Here is a 16,391-nt window from a genome sequence, read left to right as displayed (position 1 = left end):
ATGAATAGGTCTGTTGGTTGACATGCCAGCCAGCCCACCACTGAGCCAACAGCCTTTATCTGAGGTCAAGCGAGTCCCAGTCCCACACAGCACAGGCCCTTAAAGGATACGTTTAATTTTTTTACAACCACATCTACATTTCTTATGTAAATGGAATTTTAGGGTCCAAACACCTTTTTTTTTTGCAATATCACTTGTTTTTGAGAAACTTACCCCAAACAGAGACTCACTTCCTCACCCTCGTTGTGCAGTATGGGGGCCCTGAAATAAATCCTATTAGAAACGGCAAAACTCTCAGTATAGTGATGCAGGTCTTGAGATGTTGTATGGAGTATAATGTTGCGGATACACAATTTAATGTGCATAACATCCAAAAGACCCGCATCAATATACTGAGAGCTTTGCCGTTTCCAAAAAGGACGTATTTGAGTGTTTTTGGAGCCCATGTTAATTTTGTTACGGCCCCTATACTGCACAACAAGAATGAGGAAGTGATTCGCTGTTTGGGGTAAGTAAATTAAAACCATTTTAAAAAGTGAAATCACCAAAAAGGTGTCTTGACCCTTCTAGAACATTCCCTTTACATAAAACATTTAGATTTGGTTGTAAAAGATTATTTCTCCTTTAAGGAAAACACTAACAGCAGACCCAAGGCCAACATTAATGCTATTTTGGAGCAGTGGGAGAGGATAGAGAGAGTGAAGTGAATTTAACTAGTTGAAACACACCATGTCTCTAATGAAATCCTTCAGTGTGCCTCCCTCGATAAACTCTGTTATTAAATTCAGCCTCTTGTCCTTATATAGCACACCGATGAACTTCAACACGTGGGGATGTTCCAGACTCCTCATCACTTTGACCTGGAGAGAGAGAGAAAGAGGTATGTTTTCAAGATATGCAACTTTCAAAATACAGAAATCCTCCCCATGACACATTTTGCATGATGCAAAATGCATCATACAGTGAGGATTTCTGTATTTTGAAAGTTACATATCTTGAAAACTTGATTGCTGACAAGCAAAACATTTTGGGACCATGTCAACAATGTACTAATGAAACAAATACCAAAGTTTTCCTTTAAAGCCTCCACCATGCAGTCTTTGCAATTTTATTTTCAAATCATCACTGTATGTCTATTAAATCACTGTGTGTGTTTATTTAATGAATACAACTCCAAAATATTTTTTCTTCATTTATTTCCCTGAGCCTCCTTTGGCCCTTGAAATGCTCAGTCTGATCATGTGGGCAACAGGAAAGAAATGTGAAGATATTTACATACACATCCCTGATTGGCTGATAGGATAGTCTAGAACCCACCCCCTTACCCATATGTACATATGTATTATAACCAGATACAATTGTGACATGTGGGTCAAAAGTTCCATCCCACTAGAACATCATGAAATTGCTATTTTTTTCTTCTTCCAAACGGCTCTTACACAAGGGTATTATCATAATTTTCACAATTACATTGTGTTTATCACCACAGAAATCAGTTTCCACATTGGAGATATTTTCTCTTTGCAAAAAAAAATAAATCACAAGCTTATTTTTTCCCTCTGAAGACTGGAGCAAATGCATACAAAAATAATAAGGTTGGCTTAAAGGAATCCATCTATGAAGCAAATACAGTGACAATTGGCAAGCTCTCATTTGTGGGTATAATAAATTACAGCCCAATGTATAACCAGATAGTCTACTGACCTCCTTTAGAAAGGTCTTCTGGGTCTCCTCATCACAGCGAATCAGCTCCTTCATCACCATCACCTCACCAGTGGCTTTGTGGGTCACCTGTCAAAATGGAGAAAAACAAAACACTGACATTGTGTAGATGTGGAGGCATGGAGTGGATGTGAGAGACTTATTTGTTTATTTTGATCCCTATTAGCTTTTGCAGAAGCAGCAGTTACTCCTAGGGTCCACAAAAAAATCGAAACATGACAATAAAACACACTGACAGACAAGGACATTCACAAATTTAAAATACAATGATATACAAACAATGCAACAACAAAAATACAACACAAAATGTGTGTTAGTATGTGTAGAATAAGGCTGTAATGTAACAAAATGTGGAAAAAGTAAAGGGGTCTGAATACTTTCTGAATGCACTGTATCTGCTGTTAGAAAAGCTTCCGATGGAGAACACTCTCTGGGTTCTATTAGATTACATAACTCTCCAGCCATGGGATGGCACGTAAAGCCATAGCAAGTGAGTTTCTTCATTAACAATTTATGATCATTAACATCAAAGGCTGCACTGAAATCTAACAGAGCTCCAACTACCAATTTCTTTTAACTAGGGCTGACCCCATGTAGTCGACTGGTCGATAGATTGGTTGATAGGCTGTCGATTGAGATTTTTTTTTTAGTCGAGCAGTCACAAAAACTAAATCATGGCACACCCATCTCAGTGGATGAATCCATTGCGGAGGCCACGGGAATGGAATGGTCCATCACTAAGACCGGCATCGGCAACATAAGGCATGCGTGCCGCGAGGGTATTTATTTGCCTTGGCACACCAAGTAAATTTAGAAAATAAGTGAAATTGCATTGGTTTTCCATAATTGGCTACTCCTTTGAACCTGACACCGTTTGTGAGAGTATTCCTTCAGCCTAGAGTATGTGTGAAGATAATGTGTCTTGGGTAGGCCTATAATTTAAAATGTTGAGTCAAGAAGGGGAGTGTGGCGCGTCTCTCTCCAGATTGAACTATTCCGCCAATTCATGTACATTCAATGTTTCATAACTTATTTGCGTCTATCAATTCACCATTACATATAACACCAGTAGTACATTTACCGTCAATTCCCATCATTTCTAATCTACGATGTTTGGTTACGGTAATTTCTGTTAATGCATTCAATATATTATTATTACAGTCGTTTACCGTTCTCATTGTCGGAGTGGACACCTTGTTTGCAGAGCTCACCATCTATGCTACACTTGCGAGACAGAAGTTTTGGTTTATTGGGTCGAAAGAACAGACAACTCTCAATTGACCAATTTTTTTTAGGTCGGGACAGCTTTACTTTTAACCAATCAGCTGTTATCAGAGTCAGTGCAGTACACGTTGAGTGCCCTTCTCTATAAGCATGCTGAAATTCAGTAGTTAAACTTGTTCTCTGAAAAATAGCATTGTATTTGGTCAAACAAGTCTCTCCATCAGTTTACTAAGAACAGGCAGCCAACTGATTGGGTGGCTGTTGGAGGCAGCAAAGGGTGCTTTACTATTTTTAGGCAGTGGAATTACTTTAGCTTCCTTCTACGCCTGTGGACACATGCACTCCTTTAGGCTTTGGTTAAAGTTATAGCAAATAGGTATGGAAATACAGATTGAGATGTGTGTGGAAAAGATGTTGATTTTTGGGTGAAAAGCTGACCTTGATAGCCTGGCCAAAGAAGCCCTTGCCCAGCACCTCTCCATGGATGAGGTCACAGGGGCGGAAGATGCGATGAGAGCAGCTGCTGGAGGAGCGCAGGGATTCAGAGCGCCCGATGTCCCGGGTCAATATAGGGTGTTCCTTAGGGGAGGCTGGCCCAGGGGACTTACAGATGCTGTTGCTACGCCTTCCATTAACGTAGAGGAACAAAGGTCAGTAAGACATTGACCAGGTTCTACTGCAACAAATTATAAATAACTTTGTATCTCAATTTTTACCCCAATGCTTAGACTCTCTCTCTCCCAAGGTTGGCTGGTTAAGCTGTACCTTAGAGACCTCCTCTTTAGGGTGGCATCATCCACCAGATCTGTCCTCTCCAGGACACTGTCAGAGGGCGAAGACAGGCGCATGCGGGAGGTGGCGGGGACCCCCAAGCGGTTGTGCGAGGACCCCAGTCTGAGCCTTTCCAACCGCTGCCTGACTGGATCATACTCTATGAGCAGATGCAGCGTCTGACTGGTCCGATGAATGAGGTCCTCCACCTGAAACACAAATCAATCAAAATACATAATCTGCTAGGCCAAAGTCCTCTCTGACATAGTAACATGAGCAAGCAACACTAATGAGAGAGGTATTGGTATAAGGCCTATACAGAACACGGGATGGAATTAGAACTAGGCAGGGTTCCAATGAGAAAAGGATCCTGATTCCTGACAATGCGAAGAGCTATCAAATTGACGTATACTACATGACTTGAATGAAGCCAATTCATTTTAATTGGAATGCACCTTGTTGCAAACAGGAAAGGTGGGAACTAAAATGTAATTAGTGAATGCACCATTGGAATGAACATGGTTGAGTGAGGTGTGTGGTGAGATTGTGTGTTGGAGTCCTTTCAGATGCCATCCTCTCCCAGCTAAAGAATGTTTAAATGAAGGCAGAATGAATGGAATGCAAAGATCACATGTTCCGAAATCAATTTTAGAGTAACAGTAACAAATACTTACGTAATAGTCACATTTTATAAAACACCACTGGGTTACAACTGAATAGTCTGAATAGTTTCAATGCTTTATTATTCAGTGTACTGTCAAAAGCTGGATCATGCAACTCACCTCTTCCTCCATCAGTGTCCCCACTGGAAGACCGTTGATCTCCAGGATCCTGTCACCAACATGGATGGCATTCCGAACTTCCGGGCTGATATGCATTCCTCTGACCCTGAGAGAAATACAGCACATAGACATGTCAGTCTGGAGCACCAGTATCAGAATGAACTATGACTCCATATAGGTCTGTCAAAGGAGAGCTGGTTCTGTTGACCAATCAGCAGTGAGCACCTGGACAATACAGAGGTGGGTGTGTCCATCTGTCCGCAACATTTAGTACATCTATCAGCTAATGAGTCTCGTTTGCCTGACATGGATCAAGACTATAATAAAACACCAAAGTAAAGAGATGTGGGATTTAACTATTAAATCCAGATGACATAATCTTATTGGTAATGTACACACATCTGTACCAAGGACTAATGCCCTGTTATTTCAGCAACCCTATAATCAGTTACAGAACACATGACTCACCCTGTCCCACTCAGACCTGCATAGTCAAGGATGTACAGATTCACTAGTTGTGAGTGACAGTTAAGTCCACTCACTCTTTGACTTGAACGCTAGCGGAGCCGCTGGCAACGTCTCTTAGGACAGAGACAGAGAAGCCCCTCTTGCTGTTGGTGGCAGAGGGCATGGAGATGAGGGTGACCGTGTGGGGCAGAGAGTCCAGGGCCGAGTCGGCCGAACGCTTCTCCAACACGGGCGCCAGGACTACCTGCTTATAGCACTTCCCACTACACCGAGAGGAGAGAAGAAACAAGGAATAAGGGCTATTGTTGTGGATAATTATGTTTTTTAAGTTCTTACCAGTTCTTAAACTATTCAAAAGTGTTCATCAGTGTTTAAACATCAAAGTATTCTACTTTCTTTCCAACTTCCTTTACCTACATCTGTGAGTACTTTTCTGCAAAATAATTTCCCATTGGGGAACAATAACGTTTTATTGGAGAAAAATATGAAGAGAAGGAGAGAGCAGGAAGGAGGGGTATGGAGAGAGTCAGACAGTAGAGGGGACTCAGGTGTGACAGACGCACCAGATTCCTAAAAGATCAATCAGAAAGAGTGATGTTGACCGTTTGCAATAACAATCATCACATTCCCTAGTTGCCTCTATCAACATCTGACTTAACAGCATACTTACAAACAGAATTCAGAATCTAAACAAATAAAACCAACAACTCTGTGAGCAGTAGATAGTAAAACAACCCTCACCAGTACAGCTTGGATCGCTCCACCAAGGCGTAGGTGTCTCTGTCCTCGATGACCACCTTGCAGCTCAGACATACAAAGCATTCTGGGTGATACTTGTGTTCTCCAGCCACCTGGAAGAACAGATACAGCTGAGTTTGTCTCCTGGCTTTGATCTTCCCCATGGTGTTCCGGGTCCAAGCAGAGAATTCGTCAGGGTGAACCTGCTGAGCTGTGTTGTACACCGTGTGGTGTTCTGTATTGTCCTGTGTTGTGTGCTAGATGGTGTTGTGTGTGCTGTCCTCTCTTTGTGGCAGTAACACAGTCAGAAACAGCTGCTCCACTCTCAGCCTGTCTGGAATCTGCTATGATGTCATCTACCTCCCAGCTCCCAAGCCCTGCCTTTTCCAATCACAGCACACCTCTTGCTCACACCCTCACTAACTTTCCTCACACCCTCGCTTACTCATTCCCCCAATCTGTTGGTCCTGCACTCATGCTAAATTAAACAACTTATCCACCATGGCTGTGAATTGCCAGGGACCACACCTTATCACGATACTTGAGTAAAGATATGATATGTATTGTGCTTCTATACGTGTCACAACTGATCATGATTCCATATGTATTGCGATTCGATACAGCGATTGAATTGCGATTCAATGTTCCAAACATATTGTTCACTATACTGTATATCTCTGCTGCAGAGGGACAATCGAGAGTCATAATAAAAACGAGTTTTGATCATGAAAATAAATAAAGTGCTGAAAACATGTTAGCTCAGCATTTAAGAAGATTGAGGCCAAGCTATAGGAGGATAAATACTGAAGTTTTAGCGCAGGTACAGCTGACTAGCTAACGTCAACTATCTAGCAAAAACTACCTTTTGAGGGGAGAATCAATATATCGTCAAAAATAAAAAATACCAAAAATGTATTGCAGAACTCTACTGTATTGATTTTTAACCCGATCCCCAGTATCCACCCCCTAAAGCAAGGGACACGTACAAACAGGGCCTGTGCCATAGCAGAGGTTCCTGCGGTTATACAGTGCATTCGGAAAGTATTCAGACCCCTTGACTTTTTCTACGTTACGGCCTTATTTCTAAAACTGATTAAATAAATAAAACATCGTCAATCTACACACAACACCCCATAATGACAAAGCACAAACAGGTTTTTAGAAATCTTTGCAAATAACAGAAATACCTTATTTACATAAGTATTCAGACCCTTTGCTATGAGACTCGAAGTTGAGTTCAGGTGCGTCCCGTTTCCATTCATCATCCTTGAGCTGTTTCTACAACTTGATTGGTGTCCACCTGTGGTAAATTTAATTGATTGGACATGATTTGGAAAGGCACACATCTGTCTATATAAGGTCCCACAGTTGACAGTGCATGTCAGAGCAAAAACCAAACTATGAGGTCGAAGGAATTGTCCATAGTGCTCTGAGACAGGAATGTGTCGAGGCACAGATCTGGGAAGGGTATCAAAAAATGTCTGCAGCATTGAAGGTCCACAAGAACACAGTGATCTCCATCATTCTTAAATGGAAGAAGTTTGAAACCACCAAGACTCTTCCTAGAGCTGGCTGCCGGCCAAACTGAGCAATCGGGGGAGAAGGGCCTTGGTCAGGGAGGTGACCATGAACCCGATGGTCACTCTGACAGAGCTCCAGAGTTCCTCTGTGGAGATGGGAGAACCTTCCAGAAGGACAACCATCTCTGCAGCACTCCACCAAGCAGGCCTTTATGGAATAGTTTACAGACGGAAGCCACTCCTCAGTAAAAGGCACATGAAAGCCCGCTTGGAGTTTGCCAAAAGGCACCTAAAGGACTCAGACCATGAGAAAGAAGATTATCTGGTCTGATTAAACCAAGATGGAACTATTTCACCTGAATGGTGGTGGCAGCCTCATGCTGTGGGGATGTTTTTCGAAGGCAGGGACTGGGAGACTTGTCAGGATCGAGGGAAGGATGAACGGTGCAAAATACAGATAGATCCTTGATGAAAACCTGCTCCGGAGTGCTCAGGACCTCAGACTGTGGCGAAGGTTCACCTTCCAACAGGAAAATGACTCAAAACACAGCCAAGACAATGCAGGAGTTGCTTCGGGACAAGTCTCAATGTCCATGACTGGCCAGCCAGAGCGCGGACTTGAAGCCCATCGAACATCTCTGGAGACCTGAAAATAGCTGTGCAGCGACGCTCCCCATCCTACCTGAGAGCTTGAGAGGATCTGCAGAAGAATGGGAGAAACTCCCCAAATACAGGTGTGCCAAGCTTGTAGGGTCATACCCAAGAAGACTTGAGTCTGTAAACGCTGCCAAAGGTTCTTCAACAAAGTACTGAGTAAAGGATCTGAACATTTATGTAAATGTCAGTTTTTTTATTTTTAATACATTTACAAACATTTCTAAAAACCTGTTTTTGCTTTGCCATTATGGGGTATTTTGTGTAGATTGAGGGGGAAAATAATTGAATCCATATTAGAATAATCCTCCTATGTAACATAACAAAAAAAATTGAAAAAGTCAAGGGGCCTGAATACTTTCTGAATGCACTGTAGCGTTTGGCCAGTAACTGAAAGATCGCTCGTTCGAATACCCAAGTCGACAAGGTGAAAAACCTGTTGATGTGCCATTACGCAAGGCACTTATCCCTAATTTGCTCCAGGGGCACTGTGCTACTATGGCTGACCTTGTAAAACAACACATTTCAATGCACTTTTCTGGTGTATGTGACAAAACCTCAACCTCTCCCTCAATTCTTTATTTTTAAGGCTGGGCGGGCAGCTGGAAAACCTAAAGATGGGGTGTGGAGAGTGTGGGGAGATAATCTACAGTATTTAAACTAGTCAGTGTTAACAGACTGCAGTTTCATGGAAGTATTAAGACTGTTGTGCCAAGACGCAAGCTCTTCCCCAGATGAATTCAAACAGGGATAACTTATAAGGAAAGTGAAGATATTCATGAAAACCTGTAGTCTTTGAAGTAGGATAACCTTTTCCATTACCCCCCTGCTCTTCATTGTAGGCTGCTATGAGTAAGACTGTTGGGAAAGGATATTGTTGCTGTTGCAGGGAGCAGTGAGATTAGGCTGGGTGATGTAAGCCATGTGTGCATCTGTGGCTGTGCCTCCCACCCTCCAGGCTGGAGCATTACCACACTGACCCCAGTCAGAAACAGCCTGAAGGAGCCCCAGCTAGACACATATGGCTGTGTCATAGTTCATAGGTGGCTGTGTGTGTGCAGGCTCTCTGAGAGCGGAGGCTAGGCTAGTGTGCATATGTGTGTGTATGACCAACATGACTCCAGAGGAAATGGCTCTTACACAACACACTGGAGTTAATTTTCCCATTTCACCAAAATAAAAGGGAACAAAAGAAGGATCTTCAAAAGTGATCTAATTTGAGAGGATTTAGAACGTGTCAGAACTGTAAAACGTGTCCAGCCACAGAGAAAAGTAAGCAAAACGAACTGATATTAAAAAATAAAAATGGCATGCCACGATCTCCTAATTAGGAGAACAAAATGCAGTTTTGTGCCGTAGCCTGCCCATCAAACACACAACGGTCATAAGTAGCTGCCTGCTCCACACTGCTCTCCTCTCCTGAGACCCAACATCCATACGATTTTACGCCGTGTTGGTTCGGCTGCTATCTAAGAGAAGCCTGCCAATTCAACTCTGCCAGAAATACTTGGCATCTCGCTTTCAGAGCCAATGTGGCCAAGAACAAATAGAAAGGCCATTGTGTGTTTTGCTTACTGGCAAACCTCTTGCTCTAAAAAAAAGAATAATTTTGGGATCCCCCCCCTTTAATCCAGCTGAAGAGAAAGCATCCTTTTGTGACCAGCAATTGTTTGTGCCAGCAGCAGTTTTATTTAGACCTGATTTAAATTGGGCCAATAACAATGTTAAAATGAAGTTCCACAGCTCTCCAACCCCATGCATGAGGCATGGGCATTCCATAGCACTGATGAAACAACAAGAAAGCTAACTGATATCCAGCCTTCAGTGACTCTTCCATAGCATAACCATGAGCTCATGGTCTAATCCTGGAAGATAAACACGTGTCGAGCTTAACCATTCTAACCTTCCAATAACAGATAGTTGATCTTTCAAAAATCATCCTCAATAAACTGTGGTGGTCTGATCGTGCAGTGTGCGTAGTATTTATTGCCTTTCCACCGCACTGGACCGAAATCAGGTGATGGACTGGCTCCAAAATCACTCCATGTTTTCACCCCAAAAGATGTGCTGGGGGAAGTGAACTGTGGAGACTGTACAGAGAACAGAGCAGGGCCATAATTGGGGACCTAACTAATACACACATTGTGATGGGGAACCTAACTTCCACAGATACAGAGAGAAGGTTCAGGTCCAGCCGGCTATCTTTCAAAGCAACCAGGATGCAAAGTATGGCTGCTCTGTGTGGGTGATTACTTGTTGAGCCATAGCCCAGCCCCCATGACCTCTTCTGTACATAAGTATTGACCTCAATCACCAAGGAGATGTTTGTTACAACACAGATGAGGGGCAGGGGACAGGGGTACATAGAGGAAAAACAGATCCTATTAGTCCACAACCCCCTGAACTGACATCAAAAGAACAGTGATTCACTGTGAACTGGTGTTATTTGAGTATGGCCCTACACATCTAACCTCTGAATACAATGGTAACCCTGACAGTGAATTATTATTCAAATACTATATAATGTACAGCTTTGTCATTGCCTGGACACAACCCTTAGCCGTGGTATATTGGCCATATGCAACAAACCTGAGGTGCCTTATTGCTATTATAAACTGGTTACCAACGTAATTAGAGCAGTAAAAATAAATGTTTTGTCATACCTGTGATATACGGTCTGATATACCACGGCTGTCAGCCAATCAGCATTCAGGGCTCTAACCATCCAGTTTATAACTAAGCAATAAGGCACGGGGGGGTGTGGTATATGGCCAGTATACCACGGCTACGGGCTGTTCTTAAGCACAACGCATCGCGGAGTGCCTGGATACAGCCCTTAGCCGTGGTATACTGGCCATATACCACAAACCCCCGAGGTGCCTTATTGCTATTATAAACTGGTTACCAACGTAATAAAATGTTTTGTCATACCCGGGGTATATGGTCTGATATACCACGGCTGCCAGCCAATCAGCACTCAGGGCTGGAACCACACAGTTAATAACGGTTCTTCGCCAACACTGTCCTCTTCATATTCCATGAGATCTAAGTGAACCAAGCTAGAAGCCTACTGCATCATAATACCTGATACTCTTGATCCTGGGCCAATCAGGGTTCATCTTGATTTCACACAGATAGCCGGATCAGACTGAGATTATGTGTGTTTGGAAACAACAAACCGTAGTCTCAGCATTTACTGACAAGTGAGGTGAGGAGGATGGAGCGGGGCAACTTACCATGGCAGGTCCAATCATGAGCAGAGAACAGCCGTGACACAGCTCCCCAAACTTCTCCCAGTAGTGTTTACGGCAGTACAGCTTGCCATTCTTCTCATAGTACCAGTTGGTCAGGTGGTCACAGCATTCCGAGCACCTGTGGATGGGAAAACACACTTCATGACCTGCAGGAAATGAAGGGAGTAGAGTGGACAGACAAATCCTTTCAGCGGAGACCATATCAAGCGTAAAGCAATCTGTTTCAAGGCGATTCAAAGGAGACTCACTACAAAGCCTGGGTGCATCATTTCAAAGACAAGTTGACAAGCTCACAGGCTTGTGTTAGATTCCTGAAATATTCTAATTGAGCAGAGAGTCCACTCTCAAACAATGGAGGAGTCTGTGAGCGTTCACGTGTTGACTGAGCTGAGAGATTTGACATACACATATAGAAACAAATAAACAAGACAAAGCTAGAGCAGAAATACCTAGCAAAAGACCCTGAAAGAAAACAGCATTTGACAAAGACAAAATACGCTTAGTGTGCGATCGAAGTCAGATAACATTGGAAATAGTTTAACCAACGCCCAAACAGTTAGACTTGTCTGTACACTTTCCCTCCACCAAACCTCAACCAACAAAGTGAGTGTGGAGGTGAAAGTATCCTTTAATGAGAGGAACTGGCACAGACACAGTGCAGCAGAAGCCATTCATCGTGTGAGAAATTACACTGGTGAACATAATACATTCCACTCCCATGTTGCACTGGAGTACAGCGGTTGCTTCAGGCCTTTCTTTAGAATGACGGTATGTACTCGTCTCTGATCGTCAGGTACGAAGAAGAAGTCGGCTACCTTGTTCCTGAGACATGCCACGTCTCATTGGTGTGCTCCAGCACAAGGTGGGCAACACTGAGAACAGGGTGACTAGTGACTACACACACAGTGTCTACCTGAGGGATGTGGTTTCAGAGAAGAATGAAGCGATAAGCAGTAGACGGTGGGAAACAATGGTCATTAACCTGGTACTAAACACCAGCAACCAACACCAAACACTGCCCTCAGCCCTCCCCCTCCACAGCCACATTCCAGCATCTTAATGTGTTCCAGATGTTTCTGGAGAGGCTGCAGCACCTTTCTGATGGAAACCCTGACAACCATCTACAGCCTGGTGAAGGGGTATCAACTTAAATTGTGGTTAATACAATGATTTGACCAATTATCCTGCCACGCCACTACTCAAGAGCAGATTGATCCACATCCTTGACTGGAGTGAAATCGGGCAGAAAAGTATGGCTCGGACTTAGTCACGAAATGTTCAGAGAGTTAGGAATGCTGAAGTTGCAGAGAGAGCACCTTCAGGCTATGAGCGCACCTTCCGAAAGTTTCACAGGTTATGCAAAATGGTGGCACCAGGTTAAGCTGTGTCAGGCACACAATCAATTCTACACCTCTGTCAAAGAGATGAAGCCACTAAACTGGCAGCCCACTTAGACAGCTCCCTGTGAAGAAGAGCTTGCCAGTTCTGCATACTGACTGATATACATCTGGAGAACAGTCGGTACACTGGCAACAGACAAACACTGAGGTAACAGTCTTAACAAATATGCCAACCACCTGCCTGTCTGGGGATTTGCCCACTGCTGGCCTGGGTCTGCGGATTACATTTACATTTTAGTCATTTAGCAGACGCTCTTATCCAGAGCGACTTACAGTAGTGAATGCATACATTTCACAATTTTTTTTTACTAAAAAATTGTACTGGTCCCCCGTGGGAATCGAACCCACAACCCTGGATCACAGTGATCTCTGAACCCTGCAGTAGAGCTAATCCCAATTGTTCAGCCTTTGGAGAGACAATCCACTCCCGGAGATTAGGAAAGTCAATTCCTTTTTACAATGGTTCATTCTTTAACACAATGTTTATTACTGGGTAAACCTTACGGAGGTGGTTAATAGCTTCTGGTACATCGTGTGAGGAAATACAGCCTACACACAGAAATGAAAGCAAGAATAGGTAAGCAGGAAAAGAGTGAAAAAGAGGTTTCCGGGCATTCCTGTGCACAGATGGATGATGTGGAAAAGCAGAGGTGGTCTGAAAGGCTGTCCAGATAAAGATCACATTAGTGAGGGGGAGCGCTGTATGGAATAGGGAACGCTGCCCTTGGAATGGCCGAACTTGGCCTAATGCCCAATTAGGGCCTTTTGTCTGACAGAATGTTGACGAGACCATACAGCCTGGTTAGAAAACGAGACTAAACAAATGACAAAAAAGGAGCTGTATTTTAAAAACACTAGTCTTTTTCCTCCTCTGTACTCTCCTCTGTGAGCAACAGTTTAGTCTGCTAGCCAATCTGTGGTCAGTAGTAGTGTCCTACTGTATGTGACTGTAAATCTGAATATTGCCTCTGTACTCATGGCTGTCTGTTTGCTAGGCGTGCACTGTATGCGAGTATTTGTGAGCAGCCCCTCTGCAATCATTGTGAGTGTTTTTATAACAGTCACGGAAACAAACAAACAGGAGGCAACGCCGAACTACACTGACAAACACGAGACAAGTGTGAAGAATGTCTCGCCTCAGACAGACGAGTCTCACAGGGGCTGCAGGTATGCTGCAGGGAAACCAACATTCACTGTAACACTGAACAAAGTAACCTTGGCTGGTCCCTGTTGAGTCACCGTGTCCTCCATCCCCGTCATTCCAAAACAACCCAATACCTCACGAGAAACATTGGTTTGTCAATCCCAGTGTAGAGGATGACGGACAATTGAAGATTACACAGTCGTGTCCCTGAAGAAATAATCTTTGTTTTGGTCTTTAGACTATCTGACCTTACAAACACCTCAATCAGCAGAGTAAACAACACTGGTGCCATTTCTTATCCAAGAAGGAAATAAATAAAAAAATAGAAAAATCTGTCTCAGGTGAGAGGAAGGACTGGTCCTCCAACAATGCTATGAACAAAACACCAATGGGCAAACATTACTTAATCCATTTCCTCAATTCCACTATACCAGTGGAAGGCCAACGTTAATGCCTTTTGTTGGAGTGTACTAGAATCCATACTTAAGTTTTCTATGATGAAAACTGACACCAAGCACTAGGCCTATGGGGAAGCAATGTCGTAGTAATGCAAACAAGAAACACTAGTTCAAGATGCCATAACACGGAACTTAACCTGAAACCTCTCAAACTTTATCAAATGTATTAATGGACTGCATGTACAACTTTCAATGTTAGCCAACTAAGATCCGATATCAAGCATATCAAGATCACAATAGCACACATTGCACTCATGGTTGGTATTGGTCAATGCAGGTCTGGCTGTTATTAAGGGACTCATGAGTAACCACACTAAAGCAAACCAGCCAGAGCAGTGGCCACCAGATCATTGGCTAAGTGAAAGCACATTTGCATTTCAGAAGGCAACCAATGTGAACAGAGAATAACAGTTCAAGTCAAACACATCAACGTTACATTATTGGACCCCACAGACAATTAACAAGGGGAAAGTACTATCATTATGACTTGAGCCAGAAGGCTTCACCTCTTTTAGAGGACTAACATTGAGTCATAAAGGACAGTCCTTTGGGACAACCCAAAATCCAGTTTTCCCTGGGAAAAACAAAGGACTCTGTGCAGTGTCGGGAGCAGCGGGCCCACGACTCTGAATCGCTGTCTAGGAATGCGGCAGCGGGGCACACACACTGTCTAGTCTAGTCTTAACCTATACATTCATCTGAAACAGGGATAACGTCAGCCTTTCACAATGCTGCTCAACTTGGGGGAGGTGCAGGGCTCTGTGTGCACAATAGAACAGAGCGGGGGGGGGGGGGGGGGTAACATGGAAAAGGAAACTACTGTAGTTGCTTTAAAGTTTGACAATGTCCCACACGGAGTGTGAAAGGAATTCTGTACTCCATGGACAAAATGTGTGTACAACATTTTTCAAAAACAGGACTGTCTCAAATGACCAGAAAACAGGCAGATTTGGGGCTAGGGGGTCTGACTGCTGAGGGCTGAACTCCAGCACACTTGGCTGAGCATCAGTACGGTAGTCTGGCTCGATGGAGGTTTTTCCCAAAGCAGATGCTCCATCTAAAGAGTTCATTTCACACAAAATTACTGAGGTGGTCTTGGGCAGAAACAGAGGAGGAGGAGGGGAGAGGGAGAGAGACAAAGGGGCAATTCCACGATAACAGAATGACGCAGAGACAGATTTTTCTATTTAAAAAGTTTGGACATCACAGTACAGCAGAGCACAGTAGAGTACAGCACAGCAGAGTACATAACAGTAAAATATACTGTACTCTAGCATGCTCTATGGTACTAAACTCTACAGTATTGTACTGACCAATACTCTACAGTACTATACTTTTCTTTACTGTCCAAACTTGTGAAACAGACATCTATGATTGGTTAAAATTTGGACTGACCAAATTGCAACTTCCATGGACGTCCGGTGTCAGTCTGTGCTCAGCGGGTGAGAGGGCTAGTTACAGTAAATGGAAAGAGAGGGGGCTCAAGGGTAGGTGTCAGTGATATTAACTAGAAAGAAGAAAGACAGGGAGAGATTGTCCAGACTGTTTTTATACTCTTGCTGTTCTTACACTCCTTCTGTTACCGATTTAGTAACAGAATGACTAATTTTAAATCAAACCAAATTTTAAAATCAGTAAAAACAATAACTAATTAGTAGGTCTACCTTGTTACTTCTGTGAACTTCCATTACCCTCCCTTTACATGAGGGAGAGAAATGTGAAATATGACTTTCTGCTAGATGTTTTCTCAGACCCCTTTTCCATATGTTAGACCAGAAATCAAAGTCTTTACATAATCCAGATTTTTAGGATGGAAAATGGTTGAAAAATGTATATGCCTTAATAAAAAAAATTAAAAAAAAGAATACTCTTAGCTTTCATTATCCACCAAATTGGATGTTCTCCTATGAACTTTGCATGTTAAGTGCTCATGGGGCTTTTTGCATGGAAATGCCCAGACACAGACTGACAGCGAGAGAGCGAGAATTGCACAGCTGTATCAAGGACTTGGCTTTTGAACTGACAAGGTTCCATGGTTCTAGAAAAGAGCCATTATAGAAATAGAGAAAGAGACCCAAATCCTGGGTTATACAAGGACACTGTTGCTGAAAAGCTTTGTTTGAAATTTGAGTGCTTGGGCTAAGGAACGCTCACAGATTTCAAGCCCCTACTACCCAAGGGAGACGTACTCGGAAATGATATGACGTGAATTTGGCGTCCTCTTAGGCTTTATCCCTTTTTTTAAAAAGTTATATA

At 43.1% G+C, this 16,391-nt stretch overlaps 1 protein-coding gene across 2 annotated transcripts in view; it reads right to left on the bottom strand.

Moving 5' to 3' along the window:
• Nucleotides 1-16,391, bottom strand: part of LOC106584981 (LIM domain kinase 2) — a 30,491-nt gene that overhangs the window by 6,743 nt on the left and 7,357 nt on the right. The window contains exons 3-10 of one of the 2 annotated variants that reach the window (XM_014170687.3): nucleotides 11,116-11,279; nucleotides 5,709-5,818; nucleotides 5,042-5,230; nucleotides 4,500-4,605; nucleotides 3,712-3,926; nucleotides 3,385-3,571; nucleotides 1,705-1,791; nucleotides 729-860 (exon numbers count right to left, since the gene is read on the bottom strand). In XM_014170687.3, coding sequence (XP_014026162.1) covers nucleotides 729-860; nucleotides 1,705-1,791; nucleotides 3,385-3,571; nucleotides 3,712-3,926; nucleotides 4,500-4,605; nucleotides 5,042-5,230; nucleotides 5,709-5,818; nucleotides 11,116-11,279 — 1,190 coding nt within the window. The remainder of the gene's footprint in view (nucleotides 1-728; nucleotides 861-1,704; nucleotides 1,792-3,384; nucleotides 3,572-3,711; nucleotides 3,927-4,499; nucleotides 4,606-5,041; nucleotides 5,231-5,708; nucleotides 5,819-11,115; nucleotides 11,280-16,391) is intronic. The other variant, XM_014170688.3, reaches the window with a different exon arrangement.

This window comes from Salmo salar, chromosome 24, assembly GCF_965601325.2.
Source record: "Salmo salar chromosome 24, fSalSal1, whole genome shotgun sequence".
NCBI lineage: Eukaryota > Metazoa > Chordata > Actinopteri > Salmoniformes > Salmonidae > Salmo > Salmo salar.
This window is presented reverse-complemented; position numbering and strand designations above follow the sequence as displayed.